Raw genomic sequence first — 20,313 nt, forward strand, 5'->3', positions numbered from 1 at the left:
TTTGGGTGAGACAGTGCCCGACTCCCACTCATTTTAAGATAGGTTTTCCAAAACTTCATAGTGGACAGAAAATCTGTTATTTTAAAATTAAAGTCTATTAGGAGCTTTTTGTTTGTTTAACTATATTCAGGATTTTGAACATTAGCAAGCTACAGAAAACATATAAAGAAAGTCCATACCGTTCTGCATAACGTGCTGATGAAGCTGAATCTGAGCCATAAGAACTCCATCTTGAGTCAACAGCATTGACATAAGGAACGTAATCTGCAACCATTTAAAATACAGTTCATTACCTTCTCCATTCTTAAGAAATAGGGTGTACAAGCATTTATAGTTCTTCGCATTTCCATTGCTGCATTAAGCATAAACTGGATGAAATGCTCATGATATACGCTATACTGTCAGCATGTAGCCTGTACTTGTACCTGATACACTGATGGGCTTAGTTGCACTTCCTTGGGAAGCAGTGGCCTGAATTGGATCTGTTGTGTGATAACCCGTGCGGGATGACCTGGAGATGGCACCCCACTTGGAAATGATCGGTCCATCACTAAATGGGATTATAGGATCTTCTTCCTTTGCCCTTCTCTGAGTTTCAAATAAGTGCATTCTCCTTTTAACATCCCCGCTGTCCAAATCCTACATGTTTAGGAAAGAGAAAGAGATAAATGGACTTGTTTCAGGTCATTCGAATGACTCAGTATACCAATGACTTTCTGATTATTGTTGCTGAATGCTGAAAATCTGTTCAACTAGAGACAAGATGGGCCACTCCTATTTAACTATTGCCCTTTAACACTACTGTCAGCATTAGAAGAAATAATTTTGCTCCTCCAATCTAGTACCTCCAGGCAAAAAAAAGAGCTCCAGGATGCTTCAAGTCCTTCAGTACTGTCTCCTATATCTGAAGATAGTATAGATAGTACAGATATCATATATCTGAAGAAGGCCTGAGAAGTGATGAGACTTGGTCACACTTGTTTCAAAGAACGTGAAGGCAACCTGCCACACTACATAGCAGAAAAATCATGGGCTCTTACCCCTCCAAAGGCAAACTGTGCGCCATGATTCATATCACATACCTTTTGTTTCTCTAAGTAGTTTTTTTTCCTCCTTATGGAAATCAAATGATTATTTTATCAAGCTATATTTTTTCCCCTCCATAACTGAACTGTTTATTAGAGGAGAATGTGTCTTTCAATGAAATAAGAGGTATAGTCTAGGAAAATACCTCTGATACTTGGAATATGAAGCAGCCAACAGTAAACCCATGCTAATTATCCACAGTATTTCAGCTTTCTTCATGTCATTCCTGAAAAGTGCACACTGCTCTTAGGATAAACTTTAAAAGATTCACTGAAACAATAGCACAGTAAGTCTAGAGTCCTGAAAAGGTCAGTAATAATTCATATAGCATGGATAATTCCACTTGAACCAAATAAGAAATGTCTTTCTGCAATGGAAACACCTGCTCTGAAGTGGTCACAATGACAGCATCAACTGGTCAGTCCTGTCAGTGCAACGTATTCTAAGACCAATCTTTTAGATCCTTCAGAAATTGTAAATACACACATACACAAAAATGTGTATTTATGACGTGTGAAGAGAGATGGGATTGAGAAGTCAAAAATGCTTTTATCCCATCAGTCCAACAGTTACAAAGCACATTTAAAAATTAACGAGTCTTATCAATTTACAAACCATCTACTCTAAACATTCTGACTACTAGTTTGATTTACAGACACGTGTTATTAAAACGGTCATTTCAGATGCCTGACAATTTTATTCCTTGCATTACATCCTGTCACAAATGTAAACAGAGTTTACAATAACTAGAGGGAGATATACTAAATGATTTCACATGGGCTCGGCTACTTTTGAGCTAACATATTAAAAATACTACCTACCAATTAAAAAAAGCTTGTTTAATCAAACAGAAGATACTTCAGCATGTAAATATCATTACATTAACGAGGTAATGTGCAGAAAACCCCTACCATTAACACGGCATTTGAATTGGCAATCACATCCTTGGGCTCTGAGTCGATAGCATTTATGCAAGAACCAATAGTGCCACAAGACCACGGTGAATAGTGAGAGAGATGGTCTTCCTCAAATTTAGTTCCACTCAAATCACTGACACTCTCAGAGAACTACAGAGAAGGGAACAAATAGATAGTAAATAATATAAAAGGGGAATTCAGTCTTAAAATAAGAAAAAAACATTTACTGCTATTTAATCAAAACATCTCGAAGTGAATCAAGGAACTAACACCAATGTTCACGACTTGACTTGGGGGAACCATAAACCAATTCACAAACAGATTTCAAACTAGTAGTACAGCTGACAGATGTCAAGGCTTTCCCAGTACAACTGTTTGACTTGTCAAGATAAAAGGCTGAAATCAGCGTTGCTGTATTAGTGGCAGGTTTCTTCATGCAACTACCTGCAGTAATTTAATTCTGAGGTAATAATGCATTTTCATTTAAGTCAGAAGCCAGTGACAGAAGAATGACACATCTGATATACCCTGAATGCGCTCACTTCGGGGTTACATACCTTGCAAGACCTATTTCAAATGAAATTGTCAATCTACAAAGAGTGGTTAGCACAGTAGTTCTCAAAGAATTTCTTGGATGCCTTTAACTAACGTACAAAAATACACACTGCATCACTATTGCTTTGTTTCTTTTTCCTCTTCAAAGCAAGCAGTTTCTATCTATTTCCATTATTGTTTATATAGAATTGTTCTACCAACGTATTTTGCCATTTCTAAGGAGGTGTATATTCTCCAGGATAAGGTTGATTTAGTGCAATGATGCTAACTGGAACATAAAAGAAATGGTCCATCTTGGTGGAAAAGAACTGTCATTCCCTATTTTGCCCAGAAGCAACCAAACAAGAAACCACAAAACAATCTAGGAGGTTCACAAAGAAAGTTCAATAGAGTTTGCTTCCTCTAGTGAGAGTAAATTGAAACACTTCCTCACTTTAAGTTTTTTCAGAAATCATATGTTCAGAAATCATGCCTAACTACAAATGCATTCTTAGATACGACTCTCTTCTTACTAGAAGACTAAAATCATTTTTTGAGCAACAGATGGCAGGTGGAAAATCTACACCAGGAATATTAAATAGGAAGGGAAAATAAAGTTCCTTGGCTTCCCACCTCTGTGTTGAAATCTACACTGAAGAGAGGAGAAGGTGGTGTTGGAGATGGCGTTGCCATAGGAAGGGCTGATGATACAAGAGGAGTTTTCTGTGTGTGATATTGTGCCCACTGTTCTGGCTTCCGTCGTAACTGTTCATCATACCCAGTCTTCAAGTGACCACAAGGCTCCTAGCAATAACAAATACAGGACAGTTTATCATGCTCTCACCAGAAGGTGAATACTTGCAGGGAGCACACTTGGAAAACGTGCTCCCTTGGGTCTGTAGCCTTCCATTGATATCATTAGAAGAATCTCGCAAGGATTTGGAAGAGAACTTGTTCATGTACAGTAACTCAAGTCTTAAATATCTTCATTCAAACACGCGCAGGAAATCAAGAGGCAGAAGGGTTCTGGCCTTAATCCAAACAACAGTAATCAACGTTACAAGCCTATTTTATTCAATTAAAAAAAAAAACCAACTTGATCTGGGACATATTTCTTGACCGCTGTAAAGCCAACAAAACAGAAGAGGTCAATACTAACTATCATCTTTTCATTAACAACTTCCAGGATTAAGCCTTAACCCCTCCTCCCTGTCTGGCTTTCACTTACCCTTGGTAAAGGCACAGTCCTCTGTTCATTTGGAGGTTGGCAAGCCACGGAGTAATAGCCATCCAAAGAGTTGTATCTCTCACGTAATGATGTCTGATAGACAGATGAGTGCATCACATCCATGGGAGGTAAAGAATTGCTCCTAATAATATCATCCCGTGGGTACATCTGTGGGCGCCAGATGCGCCTGCTGTCATAAACTGGAGCATACATTCCAGAAGGGACGGGAGGAACTGGTCCATACGGCTGCGGAGGAGGAGGTTGGTAAGGAGAATTCAGTCGATCTCGAGGTGGAAACGTACTGTAATGGTCGGCATATGGCACAGAAGCAGGTGGGAGGGTGGATTCTGGAACATTATTGGACCTCACAAATCGAGGAACACAGGGAGCCACGCCAGCTGGTACTGTTGGAGGTGGTGGATAGTACCCTTGAAAATTGGAAAAAGGTATATTTTATGTGATCATAAATAACCCAGAAATTTACACCTTCTATAACCGTAACTAGTGTGGTTAAGTATCTTCAGAGAACGAAGTGCAGCACAGTTCTAAAATCTCACTATCAACCCTATAATCTCTCGGGAATTAAATTTATATCTGTCAACCATATTTGCAGATATAACGATGACCCTTTCATCAGCTTGACCCAATCTGGAGAACAGAGCTTCTTGGCCACTGCTCCCATATAGTATGACTTAACTATGTGTGCAACTGAAAAGTCAAACACTTCTTTATACATGAAGGTAAAACAACACCTCTAAAGTAGAAAACTATATTGCTAAAAAATAAAGATAAGTAATTTCAAAGGTTCCTAAATGACAGTTTCACTTCGTTCACTCCTCATTGGAAAGACTGGAAAGAGCAGTCTGAACACCTTTATCATTTCTTCTGATAACAATAATCACCAGTAATGGGAGCTGAGTATGAGTGCCTGCCATCAGCAATGGAAGACAGTATTCTATTGAGTGAAGGTTCAGCTGGTCTTACAAAAATCCATAAGACTGAAATATAAGTTATTTCTGACTACATAACATGCAGGCATATCTAGATGAAAATTCAAACCTACTCTTGGCTCAGTGTCTCGTACTCACCTGTCTGTGGGTACTGTGGAACTTCATACGACAGCTGAGTTCTGGGATCTTGGAAATACTGAACGTTATCAGAATGTGGAGGGTAAACAGGTACTCTGGGAACAAACTGGCTGGATTTTGGAGGCACAGAATTCACTTCTGTTCCAATATTAGGAGGACCAGCTGAGGTAGCTGCTGCCTGGCTTACAGGAGTCTTGGGTGGAGAACCAATTTTACTGAAAAGGATTACCAAGAAATTATTAAGCAGATCTTTATGTATTTTGCTTAATCATCTCTCCATGTACACACTCATATGTAATGTGACAATTTGGATGAAGTTATTTCCTCTAGAATTTTAACACCCCAAATTATCATAACTCAAAAGCATATATAAACATTTTGCGATGTACTCATAACCTTACATAACACTTGCAAATATACTCGAGCAGAGACAAAGGGTTTGAAAAATTTCAAGAATCAGTACTTCATGGAAAAGTACCAAAACAATTTTAAGGGAAAAATCTCAAAAGTGGAAAGTTTCCAGGATTAAAGGGATTTTTCTTGTTCAAAAAAACAAGAGAACCAAAACCACCACATTTTGAATGCAAGTTCTTTGTTCTATGCAATAACTAAGTTAGGCATCAGTAAAATAGAAGAAACAGGGAGAAAGTTTTGTATCACATGGAACTATTTAACAACTAACATAACTTATGCTGGCTCTGACAACTTCAATCTAAACTTTGTATAATGACAGTTCTCGCTTAGCCAGTAAGCAACAGCAACAATTGCCCAGCAGAACCAGAATTCAACATCTATTATTTGTGATTCACAAGCTTGTTTGCCTTTACAATTCAAGAGCAAAATGCTGTGCTTGCTATTTTTATGAGAAAATGTTACCTACTTCTCAGGTAGTGATTCTGTAGGGGATCCAGAAACATTCTGGCCATTGGCTCCACTCTTCCCTGCCTTCTTTGTGTTCTCCAAAGCTCTTAAGGAGGTGTCTGCACAGCGAGGAATCAATTGGGGAACACCACTTTCTAGATTAGCTATTCCATTAGTACTTGGCACCATCTTTCCTGTTGCTTCAGGGCTTCCTATGACAGAAATTACGCTTCCTGTAGTGGTTGAGACGGTGCTATTAACGCCAACTTTATTTAGAAGGGGGAATGTTCTCACTGTTGCACTGATTTTTTTGTTCCTCAAGCGATATCTACAAACAAACATGTAAACACAAGAGACAGATGATTTAAGAAGTGCTTATTGTGCAGTTTAATGTATTTTTAAAACTAGTAAGAGATTAAGAGGAACATGTGGCCAAGAATTCCAGGACTTCACACTGCTATCCATTTTCAACAGTTTAGCCTAACTGAAGTAGAACATCAGCATCCTCTATGTGACCAAAGATGATCTCCTAGTGAAACATCTGCTTGTGTAGTCCTTTGGAAAGGGAACACAGTGAAAATAGATTTAAGAGTGCATATGTTACATATTACCTAAATAACTCAGTTTATTCCTTAGTCAATTAAAATATAATCAACATTTTCTCTCCTCTGAGTGGTATATTCAATCTATATTCAATCCTTAACAGACACTGACCCTAGAATCAGTTTTAGAAAACTTTACTTCATGCAGGTAAAATAAAAAACAGAACTGGAATTAGTCAATAGATGTTTCTTTACTGTACCTTCAACTTCATGTTAGAGCTGTAATTTCAAGCGATTAACGAATCCTTCGGAATGAATAAATACACCTTAGAAACCATTTTCAAAGTTCTAGGGTAACTGCTTGGAATTAAACTGAAAATCTTTAAAAGAGCTTGAAACTCACTTTTCAAGCTCTTCCTGAGAATGAGCAAATGTACAGTTGGTTCCTCTTGGACATCCCCCTTGTTGTCGAAGGTCTCGGCACATACTTGTTTTGTATTTGCTATTTGGTTGTGGCTTAAAAACACAAATAAAAGATATTCCGCTTACAAACAAACACAAAAATAGGCATAAAATATGCACACAAACATATTCAAGACATTTTTTAACTGCCTTTTATCAGAAAACTAAGAAATTACTTATGGGTGAGCTAGGCACTATGCTTTTGTATGGATCTCAATGTATAAAGCTCTGCTGTATTCCATATTCGGAAATGTTTTCAAAACCAGAATGCAGCAGATAACAGTATTATGGATTATTCCACAGAAATGGCTATAAATATTTCAATGTAACTGTAATTCTTATAAAGAGTTGCACATTGCACTAAGTGTACATCAAGACACATCACGCAATGATGAAATATAGTAACCTGTGGAGTTTCGTGGCCTTTTCTGCTGTAATTCTGAATGAAATCCACCAGCCCGTGTACCACCGTCTTCACAGCCACCATTGCATTTTCCAGCTGCTCCCATGTTGGAGATGCTGCATCTAAAATTATTAAAAGCAGGTTTGTCATTGTCAATAATTTCCAAGGAATCCTAAATAAGAGAACTTTTTCCAAAACATCGAGGACTAGAGTACAGCTCAGAGAATCCTGAAGATTTTATGATAGCACTACAGTAATTGGAATTTTGAAATCAGTAACAGAAATTATCCTCTTACATAATTCACTTCGCTTTGATATTAATGATGTGAAGAAATTAAAAAAAAATAAAACAAAACAACAACTTTGCTTGCTTACCTGGATTTGGGTCTATGTTTGCCAGGAGCTCTAAATGAGGTCTCAGCCTGTTTAAGTTTGCAGGATCACCTGTGCGCTGCAAGACGATCGTCAATTCCTGCACGCTCTTTGCAAAAGACTCTGGAGATTGGAGCTGAAAGTAAAGTGAGTGTTAGCATGTTTCATCCTATAAATGTAAAGTGTCAATTTTAAGACTTCCATTCAGTTGGCTCCTAAATGCAATGTATAGTGTCTTCAGATGGCATACAGCAAGTATCAGTGGAGAGAAATTTAATTTCTCAGCTCAGAATCTGCCCTATGAAGCTTCATCATAAGACACAAGTGACAAACTACTGAAAAACAAAATGTCCTCATATGAAGAATATACTACAGTAGGGAAAAGCTTTCATTCTGGTTTTACTTAATATTTGATACAACTAAAGACAAAAAGATAACTTAAGTAATTCTAGGATTTTTATTATAACATTAAAGAGTCAAATACCAAGAGGTACTAAAGCCAGCCCCATGACAGACCTTGTCGATAATGGATTGCATGTGAGATTTATGTGCCAAGTCGCCATAAAGAAGGGAAGACCACTGTTCTGGTGATATTCGAAGTCCTGCTTCCATGGCAATGTGAACAATTTGGGCATCATGTTCTCTCCGCAAAGCCTCATAACTCCGAAACTCTTCTTTAAGTTGCATCAGAGAAGAATCTTCATCCCTTTTAGTGACCTAATGAACAATGATGCATAAACAGTCCTTTAGCTAGAATCCTCCAATCCGTTAGGAAAAAAATGCTACATAGAAGAAAATGCAAAAGCATATTTCTTCTTGATACTTAGCAGATAATTTATTTTCTTTGTTGTTTTTTTTTCTTCCCCATTTACTCATCCACTTTAGCCAGCAGCACGCAGGCAGAACAGCCAACTCTCTGAGTTTTAACAGGATCACTAGTGCTAAACTGTGACATCAACTCCACTACTTTCAACTAAGCAATCAATCAGAGTTGCTTGTCACAAAGTATACAAAGCAGTAATCTGATACAGTTAGATATTCAGCTGTTCTAACAATAGCTTTTGCTGTCCAACTCTAGAAGATTACTTCAAAGATAAAGTCTCTCAAAGTGACACAAAGGAAGAAAACTTGGCCTCTCTGGTAAATATTCTCCACTATAAATGTTAAGCAAACTCTTATTTAAGACATTTGCCATAAAAGAGTGCAAGAGATCCCATAATTTATTTTTATTTTTTTTGTAACACGATATATTAGATGTTATGGCAACTATGTAAGCACCCAGGATTACACTATTACAGAAGCTTTCTTCAGAATTGGACTTCAAGCTTTGAGAGCATCCAGGCCAGTCTCACACATCTGGCCAGGCCTACTCTTATGAATCCACATAAAGTCAAATATGATGATGATAAACCATTTTATTTCTTCCTGAAGCAGGCAAGGAGTGCCTACAAGTTACATTTCATGCCTCTCTCAAGAGAATTTCCAGCTGATGGACAACAGTTAGTAATGAGAGGTAATTACAGAGTTGATTCCAGTCAAGTCAATACGTGACCATTTGTTTCTTTTGCATGAATCTTTAAATATTAGTTAAATTCCCATCAGTTGTACGCCATATAGTTTACACCATTTCAATGTACTGAAACAGAATTTATGTAACATTTCACAGGTGAAAGATCAATGCTAAGAAAGGTTCCTTGGAATTGCACTTGTTCAGTAACTAACTTCAAATTCTGGTATTTTACCTTAAAGCATGATGCTCTATACAGTAGCTGCACAACATGACCAATGCTTGTTTTAGAGGCCTGAGGAAATCTTGGTTCTAGCCTTTGCACCACAAAAAGTACCAGAACTTTTCTTGAGAGTGCGGAGCCATCTTCCAGTGCCAGTAATACAAGTTTCAGTGCCTCCTCTTGCATAGCTTTATCACACAAAAATAAGAAAAGAATAGAAACATGTTGCCAGAAAACAGCATGGCTATCGTGTATTAACACCATATGCAGAAATGGATGAATCATCCTGAATACAATTCCTTGTTTTTACTTCGCTAATAAAAAAAACTTTGTGAACAAATTTTAAGAAATTTGCTAGTTCAGAAGGAGTATCTAAAATGAGCTGTTTGTATTTACAGCTAAAGTATAAAGATGAGAAATTTGCACGTTAGCATCAAAATCTGATCAGAGGCAGCAGTACAACCAGCCTGTGTTACAGTTACGCTGTGTAACAGGCTGTGAAGAAAGCTGACTTATCCACATTTCTTCACCAGCAGTTTTGAATCAATTCCTCATAATTTCAATGAACAGCCAATAAAGCCAAAACAAAACAAAAAACAACAAACCCCAACTTTTTAAGAAAGCAGATTTTACTACCCTGTAGTCTTCTTTCCCTTGCCTCTTTCTCATATAAAATTGAAAAATGGAAGTCAAGGTACTTTCAATTGCACAGAAAAAGCTTCCAAGATTTTTTTTGTGTGTTAAGAAAAGGTTTGTGTATATTTATATGTTACAGATTCTGCAGGTACCTTACCTGGCCCTAGAAACTGACATCCTCGTGCCCTGACAGCAGCCCAAAGATTGGCAGAAAGCTGCTGAGGATTTTGGTGCTGCAAGATCAATTCTGTCACGGTTCTCTCGCCCAGCGATCGAGCTGCTCTCATAGCCCTAACTCGACCCTCTTCCTCTACCAGCTGACAGTTCACCAGTGTCACAAGCTTCCTTTGCATTGGACGGCTCAGTGCACTCTGATTCAAGCTAGCAACACCTTCAAAGAAAGAGAGAAAAGAAAACTACTGCTTTTAATTGGACAAATTAATCTAGGTAGAACAAACAAAAATGTATAATAGTGTGTCTCTAGGACTTGAATTCTAATCACAGGTATCATCATTTCTCTTGGGCAATTCCAGGTAACTCATTAGCAAGAAAAATTTTAATTAGAGTCTTAAATTGACGTCAAACTCATCCTCTGAGGAAAGTTCAGCTTTAGAAAGAAGTGGAAGCACTACTAAATATTAAAAAAGTATTTGTAAACTTGAAATCAAGAATCAATTGTCAGAAGCATGAATAAAACATGGTAGAAAATTTTATTATAAAAACAAGAGAATTATGCCACTGATGTCTAAAATCAGTGCTTAAAACCACAGGGCTGTTAAAAGCACGCCAAAACTGCTGCACCAAAACCCCACTGTTCAGTGGAGACTTACCTTTTCCTCCACTTAATGGCTTTAAGTAGAGTGCCAAATCCTCAACACATTTCTTTGCTACTTCATAATGTTTGTTCTCTCCTACATTACTCAACTTTACTGTCTGATGATCAGGTACCTAAAAAACGTAAAGAGAATGTGAAAAAGAATTGGATGTATCCATCTGACAAGCCTATGATGGTACCAACATCACTACCATAGTTACATAACACTGCAGATGTACAATGCTTCTGAGGGAAGAGAAAGACAGAACCCATCTAAGTTGTGTGGAATGTAATAAGGAGTAACAGAATGGACTGAAGTATCACAAATGAAAGATTATTTTTGTTAGTACTCAACACATTAAGAACAAAGCAGGATTAAAAAAAAAAAAAAAAAAGCAATAACCAAGACTTGATGGAAAACGTAGTGAAAAGACACCTGAAGAACACAAGATTTGTGAGGATGGTAAGCGTACAAAACCAGGATGATTTACTACAGAGAAACAAGGGAAATTGTCTTACAACTGGCAAGAATATAAGATGAAAAAGTCATAAACAAAGTTAAATAATTTAAGCATAAAGGCATATAGGCATACAAATAGCTTTGAAGTCTTCAAAGAGAAGAACTATCAAACTTAACTTGGTGCAAGAACTCAAAGTGGAGTAACAAGGTCAGACTACGAAAATAGAAGGAACATAGTCACAATAGAGTCAATTGTTTGAAAGACACTGCTAGAAGTTCAGAGCCCAGGAAAATGAATGTTGTTAGATCAAGGCAGTGACACAAGAAAAAAAAAAAAAGATGAATTTGAGAAAAAACACAAACAGATTGTATTATTATCAACAGCTTCAGCTAAGCACGCAAAAAAAACATTAAAAAGAAAAGTAAATGCATCACCATTACATCACCCAGATGTTATAGACAGTATTATGAAAAAGAATGTGAATCAGCATAAGGTGAACAGACTTATTTAGTCTCCATAAAGTGCAGTACTGATTATATAATCACTGTTTTGCCACTGCTATGAGACACAACAAGGAACATTCCTGGCCTGATTAGCCAGCGTCTGAAAATGCAACTGAAAAGCTATCATACATATTTTTAAAAATACTAGACATATTTCTAAAACTTGGTTAAACTGCTAGCTACTCTGAACATGTGACATGCAGTAGTGAGATTCCTTGCAAGAAAGTGTACAATAAACGAGCGCAATCTGCAGGACTGCTTTTCCAGTGATTACAGTCACAGGCAATTGTCTCATTTCTAATAAGTATTTTTCTCCAGTCCCATGTCAGGAGTCTTTTCACACCAGAATTCACTTACAACTTGGAAGTATCTTCATTTTTTCAAGAAGTAGATGGATCTGAAAATGATGTGGCTCCTTTTATAGTATATACTGATTTTAAAAGGCTACAAAGACAAACCCTTGCCATTTCTTGGACCAAATAGGGGAAAAACATCAGCACAAGTATTGTGACTGGCATGTAAATGTTAATAACATGAGATGGCAAAACAAAGAGCAGTTTAAATCATACCTGGGCTCCAACTAACTGGAGGAGTGCAAAGTTTACAGGAAGCACATCGATGTCTGTGTTGATGGCAGTCTGGTCGAAAGGACATGCCTTGCGATGAAGCTTGTTCAGGCAGGTCTTACAGACAGTGTGAGAGCAACCTAAGCTGATGGGTTTGTGCACATTCTCATCAAATTCGTTGTAGCAGATTGGGCAGGACAGAAATTCTGTCCACTGAGCTGCCTGCACAGGCATTGTGGAAGCTGGACAGTTGCTTAGCAGGCTAGAAGACCATTATTTCACTGTACTACGTTTTGGCAGCTGTAAGTGAATAACAGATTATTTAAAACATGCTTTCTGGTAGTCTAGAATGAGTCTGAATTAAAAAAAAAATACCATTTCAGTGTTTTATAGACTAACATGGAATTCTAACATCAAAGTACTCAAAATACAACTTCTTGATAGTTTAATAATTGTACAGAAAGGCTCATGAACTGAATTACTGTAGGCTACAGTAGGTTGAATTTGAACATATTCACAATAAATGGCATTAAAGTTCTTCTCACAGGATTAAATACAACTTTAGTTAGGAAAAGGAAGACATTTATTGGCACGGAAAGACCATAAGCATGCAATCTCACCTTAACTCACACTCACAGCTCTAAGAGAACTCTCTGGTTACAGAATGGGCCTGGGAAGGCACAAAATATTACCTATGTTCACTTCATTTGAAGTGAAGTACAGCAATGCTTTCCTTCTGAAGTTTTTATTCAGGTTTCATCAGATACCAAACCATTTTCTATTGAGAATCACAAAAAGATACAAATAACAAGAGATAAGTACTCTTTTAAGGACACAGCATAGCAGGCATGGTGGTGCTGCAGCTGGACTACACGAGCTTATTGGCCTTTTCCAACCTTAATAATTCTATGACTCTCTTATGCCACCTCCCTCTCCCTCCCCCATCAGAGCACTCGAGATCGTTCTGCCTAGTTTTGCTTTTTACACCTCTACCAGACACAACAACACAACCCCACTTCAGCAAACTTGCAGGAAAACATCTGATATACAGAAAATCCTGGCATTCTGGATAGCACTTAAGGATAAAGCAAGCAATAACTTCAATTGGTTTGTTATTAAGGGTTTTCTCTTGAAAATTCTCTGTTCAGAGGTATCATGCATGTCCTTTACATCTGCCTATTCAAAAAAAACAGCTGTTCTAAAATATGTCACATTTTACATAACTTAAGTCCTATGAAAAAGACAACATGCCTGGGAAGTTCACTGAAACCATTTACATTAAAACTTGGGTGGAAGACTCATATCCACATTCACCTGTGAGCAGAACAGCCCCACCCTGCACTGCAATGTGCAGCAATGTTGACTTTCTATGCAACCTGCAGACCTGTTAGTTCACTTCAAGGCTCTGAACAAGCCTATCCTAGCAGCTTATTAGAATGCAAATATTTAGATATTTAAATGACACATTTCAATACATATATTTTTTTTTCATGGAAAAAAAGGTAATTGTTTTAAGAAAGCTGTGCTCTCTCTCCTGGATTTGAATTCAGTAACGCTTCACTGTGAGTCCACTGTTGGCTGTGCTAACATGTAATTAATGCTAAAGTATTGGACCACTGAGATAATTACATCACATATCGAGTCTATTTGGTGCTCCAGCATTACACATTAGTTGTAGCCATCTGTTCAGAAATTCTATTTAACACGATGACCATTCAGAGCCCCTTAAGTAACAGGACATTTGTACAACACGTGCCTACCTCAGCGCGCTTTTTGGTATTATGCAGAAATCCCACCCCCAGTAAAGCAAATTCACAGTGAACATAAAACAAAACAAACTGGAAGTTGAACCTGTCCCTTAAGAACAAAGCTGCTGAGGCAGTGCTTCTAACACTGGCCAAAATATTCACACGTACTGGACAACAGATTTTCATCCAGCTTGTCTGAAAGCACAGTCAAAGCTCTCGCAGGGGTGAAAAAAGATGCTCCTCTTTAACCTGCTATTGCTACACTTATCTTTTAACCACTGGAACCCCAAAGCAAAACAAGTAATTGCAAAAACAAATGAGCCAATGCACCTAAAAAGACATTTCATTCCTCTATAAAGGATCCCACCACGTTCTTCAGCTCACTCGCTTCAACAACAAGTGCTGGGCAGAACTGCGGCATAAAGCCTTGCAGGAAATACCTGCATTCCTGGAACACTGAGGTGCTGCCACCACCACTGTGCTGCTCCAAGACCAAAACCCAGGGCCTTACGCTCCTCTTTGCACAGCCCGGACTGTTCAAGGAAGCGCTGCCATGGTGACACACAAGGGGAGAGATGCAAAGGAAGGCTGCTGCACGCACATCCCGCTGCCACTGTGCTGCTGGTCACTGGCAGCCTCCGAGCAAACCGCTTACTAAGTAGCTGAAGTGCAAGAACTCCAACTCAGTACCCACATTCAGTCTCCACAGATACTACAGACATGTGCAACTAACACCACCTCTCTACAGGCTTCTAAAATAGTTGTTTCCCTGACCAGCACGGAAAGAAAGCAGAACAGATTCTTGAAGAGTGCACCCCTGATTTGTACAGATCTCTGCGCACTGTTCCATCAGAAATGGCAGACTCTTCTCAGCATGTGCTGACTTCCAGATTTCTTGTCAGGAAAAAGACTAACGAAATGGGCACACAGTTGAGGAAAGCTCTCAGCTCAAAGCTTCGGGCAGCCACAGCAAGAGGAAGCCACCACAGCTGCTACCTGTCACTGCCCCACCTGAAGGCTGTGCCTTCAGAAGGTGCCAAACCTCCTCCCCATCACGCTGACTCCTACAGAAGGCATAAGCCAAATGTAACACGTTCTTGTTCCTTGTCAGAACCAATGGATTTCAGGGACTCCTGAAGAACAAATTGCTCCAGTGCTCTGAACTGAACAAAGGAAGAAAACAAAATAAAACAAGAAGCCACTGGGGTTTTGGTTTTAAACAGAAAATATGCTCAGTGTAATTATCCTTTGTCTACTTGATCTGTCTGTTAAATATGCCACCTCTACACATGATACCAGGCTTCTTTTCCTTGCCAAAGCACAAGCATCCCACATAGAGGAACAGGTCAAACATACAAGAGCTTGGTGAGACACAGCAAATTTTATACACACACACACACACATATATATATAACTATGTTTACTATTTACTATGTTGTAGGAATGACATGTATTACTATTAAAAGCAGCATTTCAGATGACAAATAAAAAACACCCGCCTAGCTTCAAAGTTACATAATATATCAGAGTTGAGTCATTTTGTTTGTAATACAGTAACATTTTTCCATTGCAGAAATGGTTGCACTGGAGTTTAGTAACAATGATAGCCGCTGACTTTCCTGTGATTATTTTAGACCAGGATATTTGATGGAACTGATCGCAGTGACAGGAAGGTGGGTGTGAAGCCCCAGTACCCTCATTGATCAGCTGTACCACTTCCAGATAGAAGCTGTAAGATCTGGATGTTCTTATTTTACATTAACTTTTAGCTACCCAATCCCATGACACAGTGTACAGCTAATCTAAGTGCTACTGTCTTCCTCCCTCATGGGAAGTTTGGGACCTCCAGACCACTTTCTAGATGAGACTGAGATGCTTTTTATCTGAAATACAGACACATGTCATTAACGTCTGTATTTGGAAAAAGGTTCAAATTTGCATGTTAACTTGGCCAGGCTCAGCAGTTACCTGTCTCCTCTGCCTGCCTTCCCAATCTGCCAACCTGAAGGCAGCCAGAACCGAGCTGCAAGGAGAGGCTCCGGAGCACTGCAAAGGATGCTGAGCCCTGCACTGTCTGGAAGAGCTGACTGGAAACACTGCTGACAACGCTTCATTCTCAAATCCATTCATATCCAGAGCTCAGAGGCCTAACAGCAGGAGGAGACATTTACTGCTCCACATCAGTACAAGAACATGACACAAAAGTAGAGAAAGGGACGCAGTTCAGTTAGTGGCTGGTGTTGGCTTACATCTTCCTTCACCAGCTAGATTTCTCACCCACACAGAGATACAAACTTAATTCCTTTTTAATACTTCAAGCCCACATTTCCACCTTCCAAAAAAGCAACCAAACAGGTACAGATGGGGGCAATTTCGATCTCCAGCTGAAGCTGTTCCTCGCACAAAAGCACCAAATAGCTCTCAAAGATGACTTTAGCCTCACCTTCAGCTGTCCAAGTAGATGACTTGGATTTCCCCTCATTTGCAATGATCATTTGTGCAACTCTTTGAGCAAGGGAGAAAAAAGTCAGCACCTCCTCCCCAGCCAGATGCCCCAGTTACCAGGCTGCATGGTGAGAATGTGCCTCATTCTATGATAACTCCATTTTCTTTGAATAGAAAAAAGTTCAACACGAGGTTGAGAATGTTTCCCATCAGGGCTGCACACCACTGGGCACAGGGCAATATCAAGACATGGGATACGTAAGTACCAGCCCTTGCCAGAGAAAGCAAGGGCTGAGGGCTTGAACTCTGCTCCCCCAGGCAGCTGCCCAGGAAGAGGAGAGCAGCAGCAGGCACAGCTCTGATCAGAAGCAGCAGCCCGGTGTTCCTGCCAGCCTGCTCTGCTCAGGCTCCTCACCAGCTCCCTTGTGAGGCTCACGCAAAGGACAGGCTTGCAAACAGATCTTGTGTGAGAATGAGAAACGGAGCAACTTGATAGGACTCAAAGGCTCCTCTACAGAAGAGATCTTAAAAATAAAAATATGGCAACTTGTTATGTAGAGCTTCCACAAACTGAGGCAGTACAGCCCACTGTGGATTGAATCCACAAACCTTAAAAAAAATAATCAATGTAATGATTAAATTAAAGAGTCCTTGATATTGACAAGCTCCTATGGTTGACTGCAGAGATCGTGTCTTTTCTGCTTTAAAATCATCTCCATTATAACATGTCACTTATGCAGATTAGCTGTTTGCTTGCTTTGCAGAGGCAACTTTTTCAAGTCCTCCTTCTCAAGTTATGCAGTTCTGAAAGCATCCTGACTGGCTCATGGCTCACGTCATCAAATTGCAAGTATTAAAGTATTCTCTGCAAAGGCTAGAATCTTTTATTCATTTCTCTTCAGTAGCCATCATTTACAAAACTAGCTTCATTAAAGGCTTAGAAATCATAATAGCTTCACATCATTCAGCAATGATTACTTGAAATTAAAATAAATCCTCCTTTCAGAGCAGACTTGCTTTTTTCTACATTCCATAATATCTGTGACATGCGAATCTGCTTATATCACACATCAAATTCTATATGAAGGAAAGCCTTTAGCAACCACTAGAGATGATATTCCAATCCTTTTTTTTTTTTTTTCCACTGAACATTCATGCCTCTGGGAATATCTGCAGCCTACTTAACTCCGGAAAAGTTATCAACAAGAGAAAAACTCAGGGATGCACTAGAACATAACCATTCGTGCTTCACAGGAGAAGACAGCAACCTTCTTCAGGATTTAAAGCCGTAGATCTCCTCTCCCTCCTCAGACAAACTGCCTGTGAGCAGCAGTACAGCTCACTGACAGAAACAGTACAGTTCACTGTTCACTCGGTGACGGCCAAAGTTCACTCACTTCAAGGTACAACTCTCCCCCCAAATCAACACCAGGCAGCATATCCTCAATGTTTAACACTGGCCCTTTCCTCTTTCAAAGCAGCCAGCTCAAATCCTGTTACCAGATTTTTAATGTTCCCTTATACTTATGTAATGCCACTGTGGGGTTTTTGGTGATTTATAGGCGTCAATGAGAAGAGAGTTTGCCCTTGCCACAGACAGATAGGAGCTCAGTATTGACTTTTCAGAACTAACTGAAGGGCAAATAAATGAATTTTTTTTTCTCTACCAAAATCAGTTGTACTTAAAGCTGCCTTAAGAAAAAGGGAACTTCTAAACAGATCCATGTTGACACAATTAATCCAACAAGAGATACGCTGAACTCCTTACTCTTCAGGAATATTTTCAGAGAATTTGGACTCTCACGTGTGTTCCCCACATCTTTCAAATCCAAGAGGTGTTTTCATTTTACAAACACCATCTTCACTGCAATGATTCAACTATGCATACTATAAAGAAGCTCCATATACTAACATTTTCCAAAGAATTTTAAAGAAATACTAATTCCTTTCTGAAACCCCTTGCAAAAAAACAGGCTGCTTCCAAGAGGGACAGAAAGCCTTTCAAGTTCTTACAGAACAGCTTAACACTCCCACAGATACGGATTTTTCTCCTTTCATTGGGATTGTCCAGCCAGTTCAGAGAGACCACTTTCCATTAAGAAAAGCACAAAAGCTGACCAGAGGAAAGGCAATGCACACCTCACAGCACACACTGCTAACCACTGCCCTCCGGACACCAACCAACACAACATCAACTAAAAAAGATCAGCATTCAAAATGAAGACCTTGAGATATTTGAAGAACTAAGAGTCAAACTGTTGGAATTTGATGTTTTCCAGAGAAACAACCATGACCTCGAACAAAGCAAAAGGACAAGTCAGGAAGAAATTATCTCTTGAGGAAAGTTTTGCCCATATGCAGAAAGAAGAACTTCATTAAAAAGGCAGCTAGTTCTTGGGAAAGCATTCAATTATAAAAATTAAGAATTCAGTGCCAACAGAACAGTATCTCTGTTAATGAAGCAGGCTTCAATTTCTAGAATTCTGAAATGTTTAACACAGACTGAAGGTCAAAAAGAGTATTTGGGTTTAACAGATGTAAACTGTACGTCCTCACTGGAAATGATAAGTCTTCTTTGCCACTGTTACAAACGTTCATCCTTGTACTGTGAAGGGCTGTTTTTTGTTTTCAACACTGCAGAATAGCTGCAATGGGCACGAGAGAACCTCCATACGAGCAGCTACAGAAACTGCTGGTAGCGCCAACTCCTTCAACAAAAATTCCAAGTTCACATGTAAAGATGGAAGGAAACAGCTCTGCACCTGAGCAGCGGGTGTCAGCCTCAGCTAGGGCATTATTTTACCTCCCCACATGTACAGACTGCTCTACTCCACACCCTGCCTGCACAGCGATGCTTACAGCTCCCTGACCACACTCGTGTTCACTATGCTTTCAGCTGACTTCCTCCCTTAACTTAAAGCCCTCGGCACAGCCCAAGCATCAGCAGAACGAAGGCACGCTTTTCCTGCTAGGCTTTTTTCAGCCTCTGGGGCCGTGACGCGCTGGGCGCAGCGCTGGGCCCTGCTTTCCACCATGACTCCTCTCCACCATTACCGCGATGGAAGCGCTGGGAGCGCTCCGCCGTGCCGGAGGCCCCCAGGGAACGGGCCGCAGGCAATACTGACGTGCGACGGAGGAACCGGGACTGCTCCCGCCGCGACCGGGAGATAAAGGAGATAAGGGAGATAAGGGAGCAGCGCTTGGAGCAGCCGGGGCGGCTCCGTCCCCGCCCCGCCCCGCCCGGCCGCTGACAGCGGGCCCTGCCCCGCCGCGCACCTGCGCCCGGCCCCGGCCGTCATTTCGAAGCCGCCACCAAATGGCTGCCCGGCGGCCTAGCGACGGGGGACGGCCCCCTCTCCGCGGTGCGGCGGCGGGAGGGGCGCCAGGGGCTGCGCTGGGCAGGCCGGGCCGGGCCCTGCTCCCCGTCCGGATTCCGCAGCGCCGGGACCCCGCAGGGCGCCGGGGTGGGGGAGCGGGCGGGCGGGGCCCCGCCGGGTCACCGCGTCCCCTTTGGCGACCGCCCCCGCCCAGCCCCGCTCCTACCTGCAAGGCGCGGGCGGAGGGGCCGGGAGCAGGCGGCGGCCCCGGCCTCTCACACGCCATGGGGCGGGCAGCGCAGCGCGGCCCGGCGGAGGCTGTGGGGGCCTCGGCGGCGCCTCCTCATCGCGCTGACAGCCGGGAGCGTCGCCCCGCCCCCTCTCGCGAGAGCCGCCCGCCGCCGCGCGAGAGCCCAACGGCCGCGCCGCGCCCGCCGGCCACGTGACCGCCGCGGGGAGGGAGGGGGCGCGGGGCATCGTGGGAGTCAGTAGGGCGGCGCTGGGCCGTCCTCGCACCGCCCGGCGAAGGGGCGTCATCGAGACGGCAGCGTAGAGCGGCTCTTGCAACCCGCTAGCGCCTTCCCGCGGTCTGTCAGCGTG

The 20,313-nt window shown here is 40.9% G+C and overlaps 1 protein-coding gene and 1 non-coding gene across 4 annotated transcripts in view; both read right to left on the bottom strand.

The window, feature by feature from the left end:
* RC3H2 (ring finger and CCCH-type domains 2) overlaps positions 1-20,081 on the bottom strand; it is a 28,273-nt gene extending 8,192 nt beyond the window's left edge. For 2 of the 3 annotated variants that reach the window (XM_052667591.1, XM_052667593.1), the window contains exons 1-16: positions 19,940-20,081; positions 12,207-12,503; positions 10,690-10,807; positions 10,017-10,250; positions 9,236-9,411; positions 8,010-8,210; positions 7,497-7,629; positions 7,125-7,243; positions 6,660-6,772; positions 5,734-6,042; positions 4,854-5,068; positions 3,766-4,193; positions 3,171-3,341; positions 1,998-2,153; positions 426-639; positions 180-264 (exon numbers count right to left, since the gene is read on the bottom strand). In XM_052667591.1, the coding sequence (XP_052523551.1) occupies positions 180-264; positions 426-639; positions 1,998-2,153; positions 3,171-3,341; positions 3,766-4,193; positions 4,854-5,068; positions 5,734-6,042; positions 6,660-6,772; positions 7,125-7,243; positions 7,497-7,629; positions 8,010-8,210; positions 9,236-9,411; positions 10,017-10,250; positions 10,690-10,807; positions 12,207-12,437 (2,903 nt within the window). In that variant the 5' untranslated portion in view covers positions 12,438-12,503; positions 19,940-20,081. Of the gene's footprint in view, positions 1-179; positions 265-425; positions 640-1,997; positions 2,154-3,170; positions 3,342-3,765; positions 4,194-4,853; positions 5,069-5,733; positions 6,043-6,659; positions 6,773-7,124; positions 7,244-7,496; positions 7,630-8,009; positions 8,211-9,235; positions 9,412-10,016; positions 10,251-10,689; positions 10,808-12,206; positions 17,627-19,939 lie in introns of those variants that run through there. The other variant, XM_052667592.1, reaches the window with a different exon arrangement.
* On the bottom strand, positions 7,715-7,831 carry LOC128074123 (small nucleolar RNA SNORD90). The gene has a single exon (XR_008202990.1). It is a non-coding gene; the product is annotated as a small nucleolar RNA SNORD90 (small nucleolar RNA).
* Positions 20,082-20,313: the final 232 nt, after the last annotated feature.

This window comes from Tympanuchus pallidicinctus, unplaced genomic scaffold (assembly GCF_026119805.1).
Source record: "Tympanuchus pallidicinctus isolate F22 unplaced genomic scaffold, pur_lepc_1.0 scaffold8, whole genome shotgun sequence".
NCBI classification, from domain to species: Eukaryota; Metazoa; Chordata; class Aves; order Galliformes; family Phasianidae; genus Tympanuchus; species Tympanuchus pallidicinctus.